Source organism: Hordeum vulgare, chromosome 5H (genome assembly GCF_904849725.1).
Source record: "Hordeum vulgare subsp. vulgare chromosome 5H, MorexV3_pseudomolecules_assembly, whole genome shotgun sequence".
NCBI lineage: Eukaryota > Viridiplantae > Streptophyta > Magnoliopsida > Poales > Poaceae > Hordeum > Hordeum vulgare.
This window is the reverse complement of record NC_058522.1, coordinates 457,605,392-457,622,947: the sequence shown is the minus strand read 5'-3', so window position 1 is coordinate 457,622,947 and position 17,556 is coordinate 457,605,392. Positions and strand designations below refer to the sequence as shown.

Below are 17,556 nucleotides of genomic sequence, written 5' to 3'. Positions count from 1 at the left end.
TCCTGAAGAACACAACAGACTCCGGGTCAAAGCCCAACATCCTATCCAACCCCTTCTCTCGGTGCGAAAAGAGGAGAGGAAATCGTCCGAAAAGAAAAGGCGAGCAACGAAGCGAGGGGATTCCGCGGAGTTGGTGGAGGCGAGGGTTTGCTGCACCGCGGCCATGGAGAACCTGGCGATGCTGTGGGCGATCATCGGGCCGGGCGTCGCCGGCGCGCTCTTCGGCGCCGGATGGTGGTTCTGGGTCGACGCCGTCGTCTGCAGCGCCGTCCAGGTCTCCTTCATCCACTACCTGCCCGGTAACCAGATCCCTCCCTACCGCTTCCCCATGCTTTGGTGGTTCGTGCTGCGGCTCCGAGGCCGGGAATTGATGGGTTTCCGTGGGGGGATTTGCAGGGATCTTCGCGTCGCTGGCCGCGCTCATGTTCAATTGCGTCGACAAGGATGCCATCGGGAACGACTACTACTCGTCCTATGGGGATGATTCCGAGTGGAGGTCAGATTGTTGTTGCTTTATTTGGCAACAGTTTATCGAATTGATCAGCGAATTCAAGTTACTACTGCGTATTAACCAACGAATAGGTTGTTGAATTCTAGATGATTGGATTGAACCCTGAATATATACACGTCAACCGCACGGCTGAAGAAGTAGTTATGTTTGCAATTATAATTTCACGTGCTGAACTTATGATGCGTTTATTTTAGTTGACCAATTGATTCTGGATGAAACCAAACTGATTACATACCTCGGCTATTCTTGTGCCAAAAGAGAAAAAATATGATGTATTGGATTAGGTTCCTAAGTCATCTGAGGCCTGAACGTATTGTTAAGGGCTGACTATAATCTGATAATGAGTTTAAATGGTTTGGACAAGTCATATTAAGGCTTCTTTGGGTGGTCATTATGTGCTTGTACAACTAAGTCTGTAAGTCAACAGTGTGACCACTCTTTTGATTGATAGTTCTAACCGCTAAAACAGTTAATATATCTCATGAGGGTAGCGTCGGTTTCTCTATTGCTAACGGTCCTCATTATTTGCCTATTAGCACTGCTCCTCAATCTTCATTGTATGTTACTCTGTTTCTATCATATTCCTGTTTTCCTTGACATTTAGTTTAACATGTGTCAAACACCTACATATTCCGTTACGGGTTTCTGTTACTGTGGCTTGCCTTTCAAGACGAAATTTTTCCATGAGAATCCATGTGCCAATGTGATATCATCGCAGTGGGGTTCAAAATGAAACTCTTGTTGGTTAAAAATAACTAGCTATAACTTATATGCTATTTGGATTTATTTCTGAATTATAGTTGTATATATTAATTTCTGCTGTTCAACTTTCTGCTGAGTGACTGCGTGACCGAAAAAAAGAGCAGTTTCACCTATTTTCTTCTATATATCATACGAGTACGTGGATACAAAAAATTTGTTGGTAGATGTGGAAAGTTCGGACGTCAAGTGTCTACTTCACTCTTTGACTATAGCTCTGCCAGATTTGGCTTATTAAATCTGCATGCCAATTGTTGTGAAGCCCGTTTTTCTGAAATTTTAGACTCGTGTGTCACATTTTGATTTTATTGTGGTTAGTTTCTATGTAGTTATGTTTGTAAATTTTCATAGGGAAAGATCAGAATAATTTATTCCAAACATATAGTAGCAACCTGACCAAGATCAGAGTTATTTGTATGGCTCTTGGTTTTCGATATGTTAAAACCAATCTCTTTGTATAATACTCACTCCGTTCACAAACAGTATAAGAAGTTCTGGATATTTTAATATGGACTGAAATGAATGAGCAAACACACTCAAATGTGTCTATTATATCCGATTTAGAAAAAAGTTTGAACATCTTATATTTGTGAACAGAGGGAGTATTTTATTATATATTGGGGACAAAGGAATGTGTTTAATTTGCCTCAACTGATGTGCTGCACATTCTGCAAATATTTTAAGGTTCATTCAAGCCATAATAAAGCCAATGCCAGGATTAGCTAAAACTGCTTCAAGAAATTTGAAAGAAGCCACACGCTTTTTTAAGCAGAAAAACTCAAAAGCAGTAGTAGAAGCTCCTACTGTGGTATGATATATAAGTACAGATATTTACGACATGGAGTTGATCCTCTAGAGGACCAAAGCAAGTAGGAACATTACACTGTCAACCAAAGTGGAAATACAATCACTAAGTGGGATCCTAGGCTTTAGCAGATGAAGCCACACGGTTATCTTGCAACAAGATGAGTCCTAAAATGTAGGCAGTCTCGGTAAACCTGGAATGTTGAAGATTTACTTATTTAGGTTCAAGTGCAGGGTTAAGGGTTTTCATTTTATGGATCATCTATTGGTTTATGTTGTGCAGAATCTCAAACTCGTTGTAGAGATGCTATCTCAAGCTTTTGACCAAAAGAACATTATAGTTGCTACCATTGTACTATGTAGCTGCATTGTCACATTCATTCTCCCTCTTTGTGACTTCCGTAATAGTATAGTAGACCAATGGTGCTCCACCACTTTTCCACCAAGTGATTGCTTAGGGACTTCAATGTATGATCTGGGCTGTTTCCCGCTCGACTTTAGATCTTAGCAACCAATCAGTATGCATGTACCGAGGATGAAGGCCTGTAGTCGGGGTTCCCCTGGGGTTTGTAAAGCGAAATCAGCGCCACCCTAGCCCATTGAGTGCTGTTACTACATTATGGGACGTCTTACATTATGGGACGGAGGGAGTAGTAAACTGTACAGGAAGGAGGGAGTACATTGTATTATTCTGACATGGGTTTGTTAATATGCAGGGTGAAGCTTTGGCTTTTCGTCGCCTATGTTGTCTCTTTCGTCTGCCTAGCTGGATCAGTGGGTTTGCTGGTGCAAGATGCCTTGACAGACAAGGGCCCTTCTGTGTGGACTGGTGTTGCTGGCGTTCTGCAATGCGTTTTTGTGTTGATAAGGTACATCAGCAACTTGGTTTCTATCTCCCTCCTTGATTCACTTGGCCGGTATGCATGTCCTGACGTCGCATCGTCTCTGCAGTGGGTTGACATACTGGACGTGCCACACCGAGGACTAGGAAGGGTCAAAATGCTGTGAGCGGACTAGGATGGCTGGTAAAAATTCTCGCGAAGATGTCTACTCTGCTGCCCGTGTGTGGTCCTGTGTAAAAAATATGTTCATTCCAGGGCGGGATTACTGGGTGTCTGTGTGTGCATAGCTGACTGCTTCCCTGAAATGGATCCGTAGCATCAGTACTACGTATGTTTTTATCCTAATTTGTTGTGAGCCTGTGGTGCTTCGTGGTTCGAGAGGCTAGGATTGGAGATTGGATCACGAGCTGCCTGCAGCAAATCGTTATTATTGTCAAACCTCCATAGTATGAAAAATGAGTTGACTCCATTAAAGCAGCTGACTGATGGGCGGTTGCCAGCAGATTCTATCTTGGTGATCGCAAGCCAGTAGACCAGCTTAATGTCGCACTGGGTTCTTTGTTGGGGATTGCATCGCGTCGCCCCTTAAATCCAGATGCGGTTGCACGCTGATTCTTTTGGTGCCCGTAAACAAATTTTGTCAGTCGATTGGGATGAGTGCACCAGTTTTCCCCTTTTCTTTCTACTATGGGCTTCTCGCTCATAGAGTAGAAGACGGACTTAAGATCGTGTGACGTCAGTGTGAGGTGGTGTGTGCTACTCTTTCGTGGATTTGCATTTCGGACTCATTGGACAGCAGTAAACAAAATTTGTCAGTCGATTGGGGTGAGTTCATCAAGTTTTTTTTTCTTCTCTGTTGGCTTCTAAACCTTCTTTGGTTCATAGGATAGGGATATCACAGGAATAGAAAAATCATATGAATGAGATGACATTGACATGCATCTTTGTTTCTATAAGGGAAGATATGTCATTTCATGCAAAGGGTATGCAGTAATTTCTTTTCATCGAGTCTAGAACAAAGAGGGTCTATAAATTCCTATAAACCGAAGGCTCCACAGGAAGAAAAAAATCTTTGAAAATCCTATATCCTATACAATTCCTACAAAGACCGTACTCTACTAACCAAAGAGGCCTGAGTCTCTCATGAATCTACTCTCTCACAAATTTGCATTTCGGACTCCTTGGACAGCCGTAGATCTTGCGGACCAGTTAGCCTGGCACCTTGCTTAGATTAGATTTGCTTAGATTGCGTGGGGCCTGTCTGCCGCCCACCCTGCCTGCCGGACGAGGGAGACCAGACCACGGCTCGGCGCTGCGCGTGCAGCTCTTGGGGATCGCGCGGCCGGCTGACCCCTGGCCCCGCCTAAAATATGCCGAGGATAGCGGAGAATGAGAAGGCGAGAGGACCCACGTGTCGTCTGCATCGACCGCTCCATCCTCGCTCGGTGATCCGTTCCGTCCGTGGCGTCTCGTGTGCTGCAGGCTGCAGCCCTGGTGATCGGATCCAGCTTGGTCGCTTTCCCCAAAGCTCATGATTCTGGGACCGGGACATGGCGTTCGCTTTGGTACTGCCAACCGCATTTGTTTCTTCCTTAACCAACTCCCCGTCTCCAGGAAAGAGGAGTCGAAACTACCGGGCAAAAGCCACCACGAGTAAGTGCCATCACGAGCAATCCGCCGTATGTAGCTGTGGATTTTTCGGCCCTCTTTTTTTTTTCCCCGTTAACAACGGAGATCGTGCATGCTTTGACTGAATGGCCTAGCAAACGCGCCGTCGCGTGGGCGTCGCCGGCGACCGGCCCTGTGGGGCGCGCTGACAGGGACCAGATAGACAGACGGCGTGACGGGCGCCACACGGCCGACGTGCTCCCTCGCGTATACGCAATCGCGCGACTGCCGCATCCTCCTCCCCCCTCCACGAACTCGTAACGCCTGCACAACCCCCGCCCCTGCGCCCGCGACGTGACGCCCGGTGCACTCCTCTCCGACGTCCGACGTGAAGCCCTAAAATATGCCGAGAAGAGAGGCGAGGGCACCGTTGACGTCGTCTCCATCAGACCGATCGGACCGGCGCCGTGGCATCTCGTTGCTTTTGCTGGCATGCAGCCGCCGGTGGGACCGGACCAGCTTCACCGCTTTCCCCAAAGCGCAGAGCATATAGTAATAAGTTAGTAACCGAACCGTGACGGTACACGTCGACGTCGCCTCTTGGAAGCGCCGATCATCCGTCTGTGCTTCACGACTTGCGTCTCCGGCAAAGAGCGCCCGAAAACGACGTGGAAAGGCTCTGTCAGCAGCGATCCCAAACTCAAACTGTCCTATCCTTTTTCCTGGCACAACGTACGCCAATGACGAGCAGTCCAGGCGGTGAGAGAAAAAAAAGAGAAGAAAGTGTAGGCTTTAGCTTGACGAGTAAACGCACGGCGCTTTGCCGTCGCCGTCGCCGGCGACTGGCCGTGGTGGTGATGTGCGGGGACGCACTGGCAACTGGATGCCGCGTTGACTCGGGGGACGAGCACCGGCCGGGCGCCACACGGCCTCGCGTGGTCGCGTGCCCCCCACCCCACCCCACCCCACCCAACCCCACAAACTCGAACGTGATACGGACCGCCCTGCAAGTCCGGCGGGCGGCCGCCATCGACGTGACGCCCTCGGTGCCAACGCGGCGTGCCCCCTCCTGGACGGACGGATGGCCGCACGACACGACCGGTCGACCGCGCCGGCGATTCGTGCGTTTAGTTTTACGCCTATCTTTTGCTATGGTGGCTGGCTGGCACGGGGCAATTGCAAAATACTGTATTGAAGTTGGCGATTTTGACTCGTTTTCGAAGGCCCTCATTCATTTTAAATTGCTTTATTTAAAAGAATTCTAATCCATTCATTTTATTTATTTATTTAAAATGTACTTACTTCAATGGAATAAATACTTATAATTCGCAATAAAAAAACACGTATGAACGAGTCCTTCTAAATTTTTCCTACACTCGTATAATTCAGCTGGAGTTGCACTAAGAGATCTAATTAACCTCTTGAAAACATTTCCTTTGTCCATGACAATAATGACGTACTCAGTTTCTACTCCCTTCGTCACGGTTTAGAAGACAAGGTTTAAGGCACGAAATCAATTACTATTATTAATTAGTACTATTACTGCGTTTTCAAAATAGACAAGGTTTAAGGCACGAAAGCAATTAAACTTACATGGGTTTTTAAAATAGACAAGGTTTAAGGCACGAAAAAAATTACTTTTATTAATTAGTACTAGTACTGCTCATGCATGCGTCTTCCCAATTTGCTGCTCACGCATTAGGATGGTTGTAATGGGTAGTACCATATACTAGTACTGCTCATGCATGCGTCTTCCCAATTTGCTGCTCACGCATTAGGATGGTTGTAATAGGTAGTATCATATACTAGTATCATGCATATGATACTAGTGTATGATACCACATCCATAATGCATGGTATCATATATTACTATCATAGGGTAGTTCATTGTCATGCAAGACACATAGTAGTACATCATTTCATATGATACATTATCATAATATGATACTCAACCCTCTCTTTCTTTATTTAATTCTATGTCACCTCATCAAAGTTGATTAGTTGGCATGCATGATACTAGTTATGATACTTCCATTACGGATAACATTAGTACTCCCTCCGTTTCTTTTTAGTCCGCATATAAGATTTGGTCAAAGTCAAACTTTATAAACTTTGACTAAATTTATAGAATAAAATATCAATATTTATAATATTGAATCAATATTAGTAGATGCACCATAAATATTAATTTTCATAGCATATAGATTTAGTATTATAGATATTGATATCTTTTGATATATATATTTGGTCAAACTTTGTATATCTTGACTTTGACCAAATCTTATATGCAGACTAAAAAAAAAGGGAGTACTAGTATTTTCTCAGTTGGTTAGGCGCATTAGCATTTATATCTGCCACATCTCACAACTAATCGGTGTCTACCTTGGTCCTAGAGATTTTACAAACATGCCTTGTAAAACCGTGATGAAGAAAGTACTGGAAATCCATGTTATTTTTTACTTCAGGTGCAACCAAAGATGCCTATCGGTCCACGGAATTAATTGACTCGATGGTTGCGGCGCTGCAGGTGTTGATGGCGCCGATTACCCCCCAACAAAACGAACGTAAGAATAACCCCGCAAAAAAAAACGAACGTAAGAATCGCCTCCCCGTTGTCACTGTCTCTGAGAAAAAAGGAAAACAGCCGCCGCCCTCTGACCCCTCCCCGTTCACAGCCCAGCATTGTGAACGCAGCATTTTCCTTTCTGAACCCGTTAATAAACTAGTCTTCTTCTCCGTCTTTGTGTTTCCCTCCCCGCGGCTTCGGTTACTTCGGACCTTCATAAAGCCCGGCCTCGGCTCCTCGCTCCTGCCACAGCACAAGCACAGGCAGCGCACCACGCGTTCCCCGGACCAGCCAGCTCCAGCCGATAACATCACGTACCACGCACAGAAGATGAAGGCCAAGAGCGGCGGCGCCGCCGCCGGGGAGAGGAGGCCGGTGCTGTCGAGGACGATACTGCTCCTCTGCGCCTGCAGCTTCGGCCTCGGCATGCTCTTCACCGACCGGTCAGCCCCTCTCCCCCTAGATTGTTTTTTCTTTTTACTTGATCGGATTCCTGGCGGAGTCCTCCTTGCGCTCGCCGCTTTCTTGGATGCATGCGTCCGCTCGCCGGTTGCTCTGTAGGCCTGTAGCTGACGGCGCCGCTCTGTTCTGTCCCGACGGTCTGGCGCAGGTTCGGAGCGATGCCGGACCTGAAGAGCCCGGTGGTGGCGCAGCGGCGGCGGCAGGAAGAGGAGCTGCAGGTCGTTTCTGAAGACTTTGTTGCCAAGACGGTACGCGAGGGCGGCTGACTAACCAATGAACCTTATTACTACCCCTGCTGCTCTTCTATTTACTTACTCTTGTTATGTTGATGAAACTTATGCTTGGTTGCATTTAAAAAAGTATTAATACTACTACATGTTTGTAAACTTTGGCATCATTTATTTTATCAATGCAGAAACGACTGTAAACACCCGTTGGTACTTTGATAGGGACCGTCTGTTTTTGGCACCTGATTTATTTCAGGAAAAAAGAACAAAAAGGTTTATCAGCATAAGATGAATAAATCAGTTTTTTTACAGGAAATAGTTGCAGAATTAAAATGGACATTTAGATAGGAAAACCCTGATCTTCTTCAGTTTCCCCTTTGATATGTAATTCTGTGGACACCTTTATTTATTTATTTCAGAAACCATCTGACGACAGGGACGTGATGGGGGAAGTCGCGAAGACTCATGAGGCCATACAGTAAGTTGACATCAGTCCTGAAAATTGTTCTGAAACTCTCTGCATTTTTATATTTTATTAGGGGACTAATAGGGATTATATCACTTTGTGTCTAGATATTTAGACAAGTCGATCGCCACGCTACAGATGGAGCTGGCAGCGCGGCGCAGCAAGCATGAGCTGCTTGAGAGTGCGGATGGCGTGATGCAGGACAGGAAGAAGGCTTTTGTGGTGATCGGGATCAACACCGCCTTCAGTAGCAAGAAGCGACGGGATTCTGTCAGGGAGACCTGGATGCCTCAAGGTTCATACTTTGCAATGCTACCTGATTGCTTCCCTTGTTTTGGCCTAGCTGTTGCCTGCTTGATTTCTTGTTCTTAGTCAGGACCGATGCAGGGGGATCTGTATTTAATCAACTAGGGTGATGGTGTGCAGCTAGCAAGGAAATTACAGACAAATGTGCAAGTACAGAATCAAGGGATCAAATAGGATCATCCATCATCATAGCAAATAGAATCAATTAAATATGATTATTTATCATTATAGCAACTTGAATAATCATATAGTTTATTTATCATCATAGCTGCCTCAGGTCATACATTTTGTTTGTTGCCTGTGTACTTTCTGCTAAGAGTTGATCTATTTAGATTGGGGTGGGGTGGATCATTTAGTTGGCTGACAGTTATTTCACCACATATGTCTCGTTGTTATTTATCAGGCGAGAAACTCAAGAAGTTGGAAGAGGAAAAGGGAGTCGTCATCCGATTCATGATTGGGCATAGGTAGGGTTATTACTGACACTAAGCTTAAGTATTTTATAACTTGTTTGTTGAACAAATCATAAGATGAGCTTCCGTGAAAGAAAAACCGTAACATACAACAGATATATTGTAAACATCTCCATGGAAAGCTTACATATTTTAGCCAAGAAAAGGATTCCATAAAGCCTCAGTTTCTTGTTCTGTTTTGATTTTCAGAGATTTCTGTAGTTACTCACTTGCTCAAATTCCAAAAAAACAGATTTCACTCAACCTTCAGTACATTGTATTACTATCTTTTCAGAACCATTTAACTTGGTAAAGAAGCAGTATGCTCATCCACAATGATGTACCCCCTCCATAAAGAAATATAAGAGCGTTTCTTTACGGAGGGAGTATGTCATAACTTGGTAAAGAAGCAGTATACTCACCCACAACTATTTAACTTGGTAAAACGTATATTTCTTACAGGAAATATAAGGTGCACACATACAAGAGCCCATACTGGACAGCCTTTTTTTTAGTTTTAGGAATCCTTGGCTGAGGGTGTTATATATATTTCCATAAGTCTTACCACTTAGTGGCATGGATTTAAATGCAGTAACATCTGTTTATGCTTTACAGTCCGGCATCGAACAGTGCCCTTGATCAGGCTATAGACGTGGAAGATGCTATTCATCATGACTTTCTTAGGCTGGTATGGTGTTACTCTCCAAACAATGAATTGCATCGTTTCTCCCCCCTTTCTGTTAAAACCACCATCTACCAAATCTTCTTTGACATCATTGATTTGAGGTGTCAACGGTTCAACACTGAAGCTAATTCTGATACAATTCTAGATGGTTTATTTATTTATTCTGACATCCATACGTGCGTGTAGGACCATGTTGAAGGTTACCACAAGCTATCTGCAAAGACGAAGACATTCTTCTCCACTGCTGTGGCCTCATGGGATGCTGATTTTTATGTCAAGGTGGATGATGATGTCCATGTCAACCTAGGTATAATGTTATACATACATATAAATATACTTATGAAATCCCAATCATTTTGTTTTTGAATTTAATCCCAATCATACTGGAGAGAACTAACTGATGTATGTGGTACAGGAATGCTCCTCACAACCCTCGGGCGGCAGAAATTGAAACCCCGTGTCTACATTGGCTGTATGAAGTCTGGACCGGTTCTTTCCGACAAGTAAACCTTCTGAAAACACCATCTAGCTAGTAGTACAGTCGACGTATCAATGCATCCTATTTTACAAGTTCTGAATATCACCGAACTTGTTCAGAAGTTCGAAATACCACGAGCCCGAGTTCTGGAAGTTCGGAGAAGACGGGAACAAGTACTTCCGCCATGCGACCGGGCAAATATACGCCATCTCAAAGGACCTCGCCACCTACATCTCAGTCAACAAGTAAGTCTAGAAAACAGACGATGCTCATTCAGGCAATATATTTGCGTATGATGAGTTGCTGCTGATACCTGCTTTCGGCGTATCACCCAGGCCTCTGCTGCACAAATTTGCGAACGAAGACGTATCGCTGGGAGCATGGTTCATCGGGCTAGACGTGGAGCACATCGACGATAGGGACATGTGCTGTGGAACGCCACCAGGTCAGTTCCTTCAGCTGTTCTTCACACCATGCACCATCTCTGAAGATTGGCACTAACATTTTTCCTTGCTGAAACGGCTTTGATCTCAGACTGCGAGTGGAAGGCGCAGGCAGGGAATGCCTGCGTCGCGTCGTTCGACTGGAGGTGCAGCGGGGTCTGCAACCCGGTGGAGCGGCTCAAGGACGTGCACGCGAGGTGCGGCGAAGGAGACGACGCGATCTGGAGCGCCTCATTCTGACGAGAGATCCTAACAAGTATTCAGAGTCAAGAGGTTCTGTCCGGGTATAGATGTAAACAGTACAGATCATAGCTGCCTGAAGGCTCCCCGAGCGTGAAATCGGACCGCAACGCAGTTGGGTGGGAGATGATGACAAGAGAAGGGATGACTTCGCATATTATCTGGTGATGAATGTATGAAGGAACAAACAGGAGGAGAATACCGGACGGACACACCTCATTCTTTTCTTTTTCTTTCTCTTTTGTATCTTGTAGAGATAGATGTGATAGTCATATACGGATGCAGGGGCTTGTTTGGGGGTATACATGTTGATCTTCTCCGTACATAAACATAACTGTTTTCAATTAATTGATTCATTTCGTCTGCTACCAGAGTACCAGTACGTGATCATCCTTGAGGAAGTTGGAAGTTGAACAAAGCCCGGCCTTGTATCTAACGAACAGATCATCGTCTGCGCCGTCCTTTGTCTTTTGTCTTTTGTGTACTGCGTGTGGCAGAGTTAAGGAAGCTGGCATCTTCGTAACCTCCTTCCACGGGAGATGAGATCACGACTGCCTTTTTGGGTCAAAATCAGTGTTTTGATCTTTTTGAAAAACTTAAGCAAGATACGACCCCGGTATGAAAACAATCCGTGGTCTGATCATTTTTCTACCGCCGGGGTCGATGGCGGTATGGTAAAACAACCTACCGTCGAGGCCCCTGACGGGTAGGGAATTTATCCATGTCAGTATCCTTGACGGCCCACTGTCCCTGCCTTTAGTCCTACCGTAGAGGTCTTTTTTTTTTTGCGGAAGTACCGTAGAGGTCTTTGACGGTAGACTATTATACCCTATCACCATCAATCATCGGCGGTAGGGTTGAACAGTTAAAGGCCGCAGGGGGCCGGTTGGTGGGTCCCACCCACCAAGCCAGCCCCCTTCTTCCTCCTACAGCCCGAGAAACGGAGAGGGGCAACGGCTCTCCCCTCTCCGCACTCCCCTCACCTCCCACCTTCAATCTTCTCCGTTTCTTCGGCATTCTTGTGGATCGGAATGCCTCCAAGAAGAGAGAAGTAAGCTCTTTCGATCCCTTCAATTAGTTTTAGTCAAATAGCTCTAGTTTTGATGGGTTTTTTGGCACTAGGTGAACCCTAGTTCATCTTGAACTTTTGAAATTTTGATATATGGATGTGTTGATGATTGGATGGATATTTGTTGGATGTGTGGGATATAGGTGCACCCTAGTCATCTTTTATTATTTTTATTTTTTTGTAACTAAATTTAATTAGAATTGATGTGTGTATGGATGTGATGGATATATGAATGTGTGGATGAACTGTAATTCATATTGTGGCATTACTGTATTTAAAAGGAATTCATGTGCATATATGTGTGGATGTATATATTTAGAAAGATGAATTTGTTTAGTTTGATATGCATATATCAATTCATTTTTAACTAAATACAGTTACAATGGATGTGTGGATATATGTTTGATGTGTTAATAATTTAATATAGGTTAATCCTAGCACATCTTGTAATTTGATTATTTATGAATGTTGATGAACAAATGTGATGCATACATATAGATGTGTGGATTACATGTTTCATTCATTTTGGATCCTATATGTTACTTATTTGTTTGTTAAAAATTTAACTTGCATTGACAATTGTTTTAGGAGGACTCTTGATCCGAACATCGACACTAAGTGCATCGTGTTTGACCTTGCATTCGATAAGAGTCATTGCGCACGTTTTATGAAGAATGGAATGGTTATAACCATGATCAAGTTCTTGCAACACAATTTTGGCTTTTGAAAAAGTAAGTTACTGACTATTTTCATCTAAATATTCGCAGGTACTACCACCATTGCGTATGAGGGGTCACCCTGCCAGATGCGATACGACTGCCGCTTTGAGCCGTACTTCAGGAGAGCCGGGCTGTTGTTATTTGTGCTTCAACTCAAGCGTGCGCCGTCGACGCCCAGCCACTCAGCTCTCACAACATTGTTCTATCGTTGTCGGGTCGAGATGCACAGTTTTGATATCCCATGTGGTGAGATGACGGTGAGCCTTGAGGACTTCAGCATGATCATGGCCCTAGTGCTCCAGGGTCGAGGTCTCCTTGGACGAGTGGAGAGGAGCAACTGGCGGGGAGGGTTGTCGCCCTCATCGGTGATTGTCCTGTCTCTATCCGTAACGAGGCCGATGGCATGATGGATAATCAAACATCCGGTATAGCACTAATTTGGCACGCTAACAACCGTCCGGATGCCCGCAAGGTGCCGGCGCGTGGACCGTGGAACAACACGCGAGGGCCTACTTGTGGTATCTCCCGACAGAGATCGTGTTTCCATATAGCTCGGGGCACACTGCCCTATGGATGTATTATTGGAAATATGCCCCAGAGGCGACAATAAAGTGGTTATTATTATATTTCCTAGTTCAAGATAATTGTCTATTGTTCATGCTATAATTGTATTAACCGAAAACCGCAATACATGTGTGAATATATAGATTACAATGTGTCCCCAGTGAGCCTCTAGTTGGCTAGCTCGTTGATCAATAGATGATCATGGTTTCTTGATCATGGACATTGGATGTCATTGATAACGGGATCACATCATTGGGGAATGATGTGATGGACAAGACCCAATCCTAAGCATAACACTAGATCGTGTTGTTCGTCTGCTAAAGCTTTTCTAATGTCAAATATCATTTTCTTAGACCGTGAGATTGTGCAACTCCCGGATACCGTAGGAGTGCTTTGGGTGTACCAAACGTCACAACGTAACTGGGTGATTATACAGGTGCACTACGAGTATCTCCGAAAGTGTCTGTTGGGTTTCACGAATCGAGACCGGGATTTGTCACTCCGTGTGACGGAGAGCTATCTCTGGGCCCACTCGGTAAATCATCATCATATTGAGCTCAGTGTGACTAAGGAGTTAGCCACGGGATGATGTGTTAAGGAACGAGTAAAAGAGACTTGTAGGTAATGAGATTGAACAAGGTATAGGGATACCGACGATCGAATCTCGGACAAGTATCATACTGGTAGAAAAAGGGAATTCATACGGGATTGATTGAATCCTTGGCATCGTGGTTCATCCGATGAGATCATCGTGCAACATTTGGGAACCAACATGGATATCCAGACCCCGCTGTTGGTTATTGGCCGGAGAGATGTCTCGGTCATGTCTGCATGTCTCCCGAACCCGTAGGGTCTACACACTTAAGGTTCGATGATGTTAGGGTTATAGGGAAATAGTGTACGTGGTTACCGAAGGTTGATCGGAGTCCCGGATGAGATCTCGGACGTCACGAGGAGTTCCGGAATGGTCCGGAGGTAAAGAATTATATATAGGAAGTGAGGATTTGGTCAACGGAATTATTTCGGGCGACACCAGTAATGTACCGGGACCACCGAAAGGGTTCCGGGATCCACCGGGAAGGGCGTGATGAGGACATGACTACCTTTGATATTATCACAATTATTGCATATGCATATTTATTTGAGGTGATTTTTGATAAAACTCATTCAATAATTTATTTATGTTATACGGAACAAAAATACTTCACCTGTTTTTATTTTACGCCTAAATGCAGAATGGCCGAACACTTGTATGAATCACGTGTGATGACAAGGGAAGAGGAAATGGTTGGATGCTATTCAAGAGGTCCTCTCATGTCAAAAGAAATAATTAGTTGCTGTTCAAGAAGTTCCCTCATGTCACTTTTAGCCCAAGAAAAGATATAGTCTAAGTCTTTCACGTTCTGGACTCAGATTCGGACTGCAGAGACATACCTGTACCAAAACGCCTTCAACTTTTTCATCCGGACTCCGAATTGTGTGATTCTTCTTGGGATGCAAACTAGATTTTATGTTCTTTCAGGCCCAACTAGAATCACCTCCAAATTCGTCCGGAGCGTGGAGATTTAGACCAAACAATATGACGTTGCACCAGAATCCGAGTCAAACAACAAGTCCAAAGGTGTTGCACCATCTCTATTTGGGCCCATAGGCCTTGTACGACCTAGGATTAGTTTTAGGCTGCCTTGGGATGTCCTCCCACCTCGTTGGCCGTCATCCCTTGCTCCTATATAAGTAGATCAAGCTAGTAGCTTTTTTGCTTGTGATTTGTTTAGTTAAAAGTTAGCCATTGCAACTTCGTGTACTTCATTTGTGTTCGACGACAAGAATAAGACCGCTTTCGGATCCCCACCCTTATCAATACTTCATCTATATTCGCAATATTCAGATTGCAATATCATATTCTTGCTTGTTCTTCGATTACTTGCAGGAAGAGACCTTCGTGGTCAGGTTGATCGTGCTCCGGCGTGGTCAATAACCTTTTGAAGTTGGTTTAGCGATTGCTAAGGCGCAACATCGTGCATGTTTGTAGTCGGGTCGTCAAAGTCGTCTCTAACAAAAATCAATAGTTATCCTCTCACCGAAAGATCAGGACACTCGCGTCTATAAAGTGTATCAATTTTCAGGTTGCTCGATGAGAATTTTCATTTATCCCTAGATTAAATTTATTTTTATTACCTATTTCCCCAGAAAAACCCAGAAAAAAGAGTTAGATCTAGTCATCCTTTGTCCAAGCCAGTCTGAGCCTTTGCAATTTTCTTTTTAGTGCTTGCATAGTTGAATTATTGGTTGCATCGTCGTGTCAAGTTGCTGGTCTTAGCTTCTAGTCTTTTAGAGTTTCGAGTTCTGTTCACAAGTTGTCATGCCGCAGCCGTACCATCCTCATCGCTGCTGCCATATACCACCACCATGCCGCCGTCATCCCTTCCGTTGTTGCCAACCACCATCCATCAATATTCACCATGTACTTCAATTGTTCATTGTCATTATCATACTTGAGGTCATTCACAGCTGTGTTTGATCCAATCTGCATTTTAATTGGTTGTTCGAGAGAAGAGAAAAAAAGTGAGAGCAAAAAAAAAGAAAAAAAGTGAGAGAAAAATAGAGAGAAAAAAGTAAAAAAGTGAGAAAGAAAAAGAGAAGAGAAAAAAATTACAATTTTCGGATCTATCTAGAGTCAATCCCATATGTGAATTCGCATCGAAACTCTTTTGTGCACTGTTCAGTAAAACAGGTGTATCTTCCTCATACGACGTCCATTTTGGCTCCGCGAGTACTCAAATTCGAGCTATCGACGAGACGCATCTGAATAGTTCATCAAGATAGTTCATTATTGTCACCTCCAAATCGGCTTCTAAATATGACTTTTTGCCCTCCGAACGTCAAAAACACAGTTTGTCAATATTTTTCAGGTCCGTTTCTGATTTTTTGAGTCCTCATACGATCTCGCAATTGAGTGATTCTTTTTGTATTCGAAAGCTTGAGTCAGTAGCATTATTAAGAAAAAATATCAGAAATTTGACATCATATTTTCAAGAGGGAAGTTCTAGAGATAGTTTTGGTTTATCCTGCTTGGGGGTCATTTATCATCACTATGTTTACTGTCATTGTGATCTTCACTTATATCTTCCTATTTAGAGCTACTTGATATCATCTATTTCTGCTATTTGGACTTTTATGTGACTCCGTTAGTGTTCTAGGCTCGCGTCTCTAGTACGGTCTAGCCTAGGACCAGCACAGTACCGTCGTTGAGCGTTTATTCAACATTGCACAGTACCGTAGTTGAGCGTTTATTCAACATTGCATCTGTGAATTGATTATTACTAATCTTTTGCTACCATATATTATATAAGCCTTCCCAGCTCCACATACATCTATATCGTGTGTTTGACTCTACCTGGCAATCTCTATATCCAAGCTTTGAGAGTTTTGACTACACAGGTTGCCGATCACCACCTGCTGCTGGGTAAGAACTGGTAAGAATTTGAGATTGACTTGACAGATTTGCGACACACCACCACCACCGCCACCACCACCACTTCCCAGTAGTTCATAGGAACAATATTTTTGGATTTTGTTTTTTTCTACTAGTCATGACAGGATCCAGAGTTGTCAATCCATGGGCTTCTTCGATTGTGGGAGACGTGCCACCAAAACAACCGTTACGAGAGGTGCATAGAGATCCAAATGCGCATGATTAGGTTAATGTTTCTATACCATCATTTAACGGTCGTTTTAGACCTGCTTTATATATTGAATGGGAATTTGAAATAAATGATATATTTGCTTCCCATAATTTTGCTGAACATAAGAAAGTTACGACCGCGATTGGTTCTTTCACCGGCTATGATTCAGTTTGGTGGAGTGGATATTATCGGTTACACCCTGATTATATGCCTAATACTTGGGATGATTTGAAACTTGCCATGAGACATACATTCGTTCCTGCTTATTATACTCGTGACATGATTAAAAAGTTACAACATTTAAAACAAGGTAGTGACACCGTAACAAAATATTATGATGGTTTACAAACAACCTTGTTGCATTCCTCATTAGTAGAAAGTGAAGAAGATTTTATGGATAGATTTTGGGGAGGATTAAGCCATCATATTAGGGAGATACTAATTCATGAAAAGTGTTATCCTATGGATCATTTGTTTCGTCTTGCTTGCAAAGCTGAACAGGAAATAAAACGGCATGTTGCCCACAAGTAGAACGAGTGCAAGGTGCTTATTCCAAGAGTTGATATGGTTGTTCCTTCAACTAGTGGGCGTACGATGACAACCACATCAATTGTTGTGAGGGCTATATCACCTTCACCATGTGACACGTTACCATCGAGAGTGGCTACA

At 43.9% G+C, this 17,556-nt stretch overlaps 2 protein-coding genes across 2 annotated transcripts; both read left to right on the top strand.

The window, feature by feature from the left end:
* Positions 1-29: 29 nt before the first annotated feature.
* On the top strand, positions 30-3,390 carry LOC123398559 (transmembrane protein 50 homolog). The gene is made up of 4 exons (XM_045093017.1): positions 30-299; positions 397-496; positions 2,791-2,943; positions 3,026-3,390. The coding sequence occupies exons 1-4, from the start codon at positions 164-166 to the stop codon at positions 3,060-3,062; spliced, it is 426 nt and encodes a 141-aa protein (XP_044948952.1). The 5' UTR covers positions 30-163; the 3' UTR covers positions 3,063-3,390.
* Positions 3,391-7,000: 3,610 nt separating this feature from the next.
* Positions 7,001-11,225, top strand: LOC123398556 (beta-1,3-galactosyltransferase 7-like). The gene is made up of 11 exons (XM_045093014.1): positions 7,001-7,533; positions 7,701-7,800; positions 8,199-8,257; positions 8,353-8,540; positions 8,955-9,018; positions 9,619-9,691; positions 9,875-9,995; positions 10,104-10,191; positions 10,286-10,411; positions 10,502-10,611; positions 10,701-11,225. The coding sequence occupies exons 1-11, from the start codon at positions 7,034-7,036 to the stop codon at positions 10,847-10,849; spliced, it is 1,578 nt and encodes a 525-aa protein (XP_044948949.1). The 5' UTR covers positions 7,001-7,033; the 3' UTR covers positions 10,850-11,225.
* Positions 11,226-17,556: the final 6,331 nt, after the last annotated feature.

Coding starts and splice junctions, on each gene's coding strand:
- LOC123398559 (XM_045093017.1), top strand. CDS start 164: ATGGAGAACCTGGCGATGCTGTGGGCGATCATCGGGCCGGGCGTCGCC. Junction 497..2,790: donor GGGGATGATTCCGAGTGGAG/GTCAGATTGTTG, acceptor GTTAATATGCAG/GGTGAAGCTTTGGCTTTTCG. Junction 2,944..3,025: donor TGCGTTTTTGTGTTGATAAG/GTACATCAGCAA, acceptor TCGTCTCTGCAG/TGGGTTGACATACTGGACGT.
- LOC123398556 (XM_045093014.1), top strand. CDS start 7,034: ATGGTTGCGGCGCTGCAGGTGTTGATGGCGCCGATTACCCCCCAACAA. Junction 8,258..8,352: donor AAGACTCATGAGGCCATACA/GTAAGTTGACAT, acceptor CTTTGTGTCTAG/ATATTTAGACAAGTCGATCG. Junction 9,019..9,618: donor CGATTCATGATTGGGCATAG/GTAGGGTTATTA, acceptor TATGCTTTACAG/TCCGGCATCGAACAGTGCCC.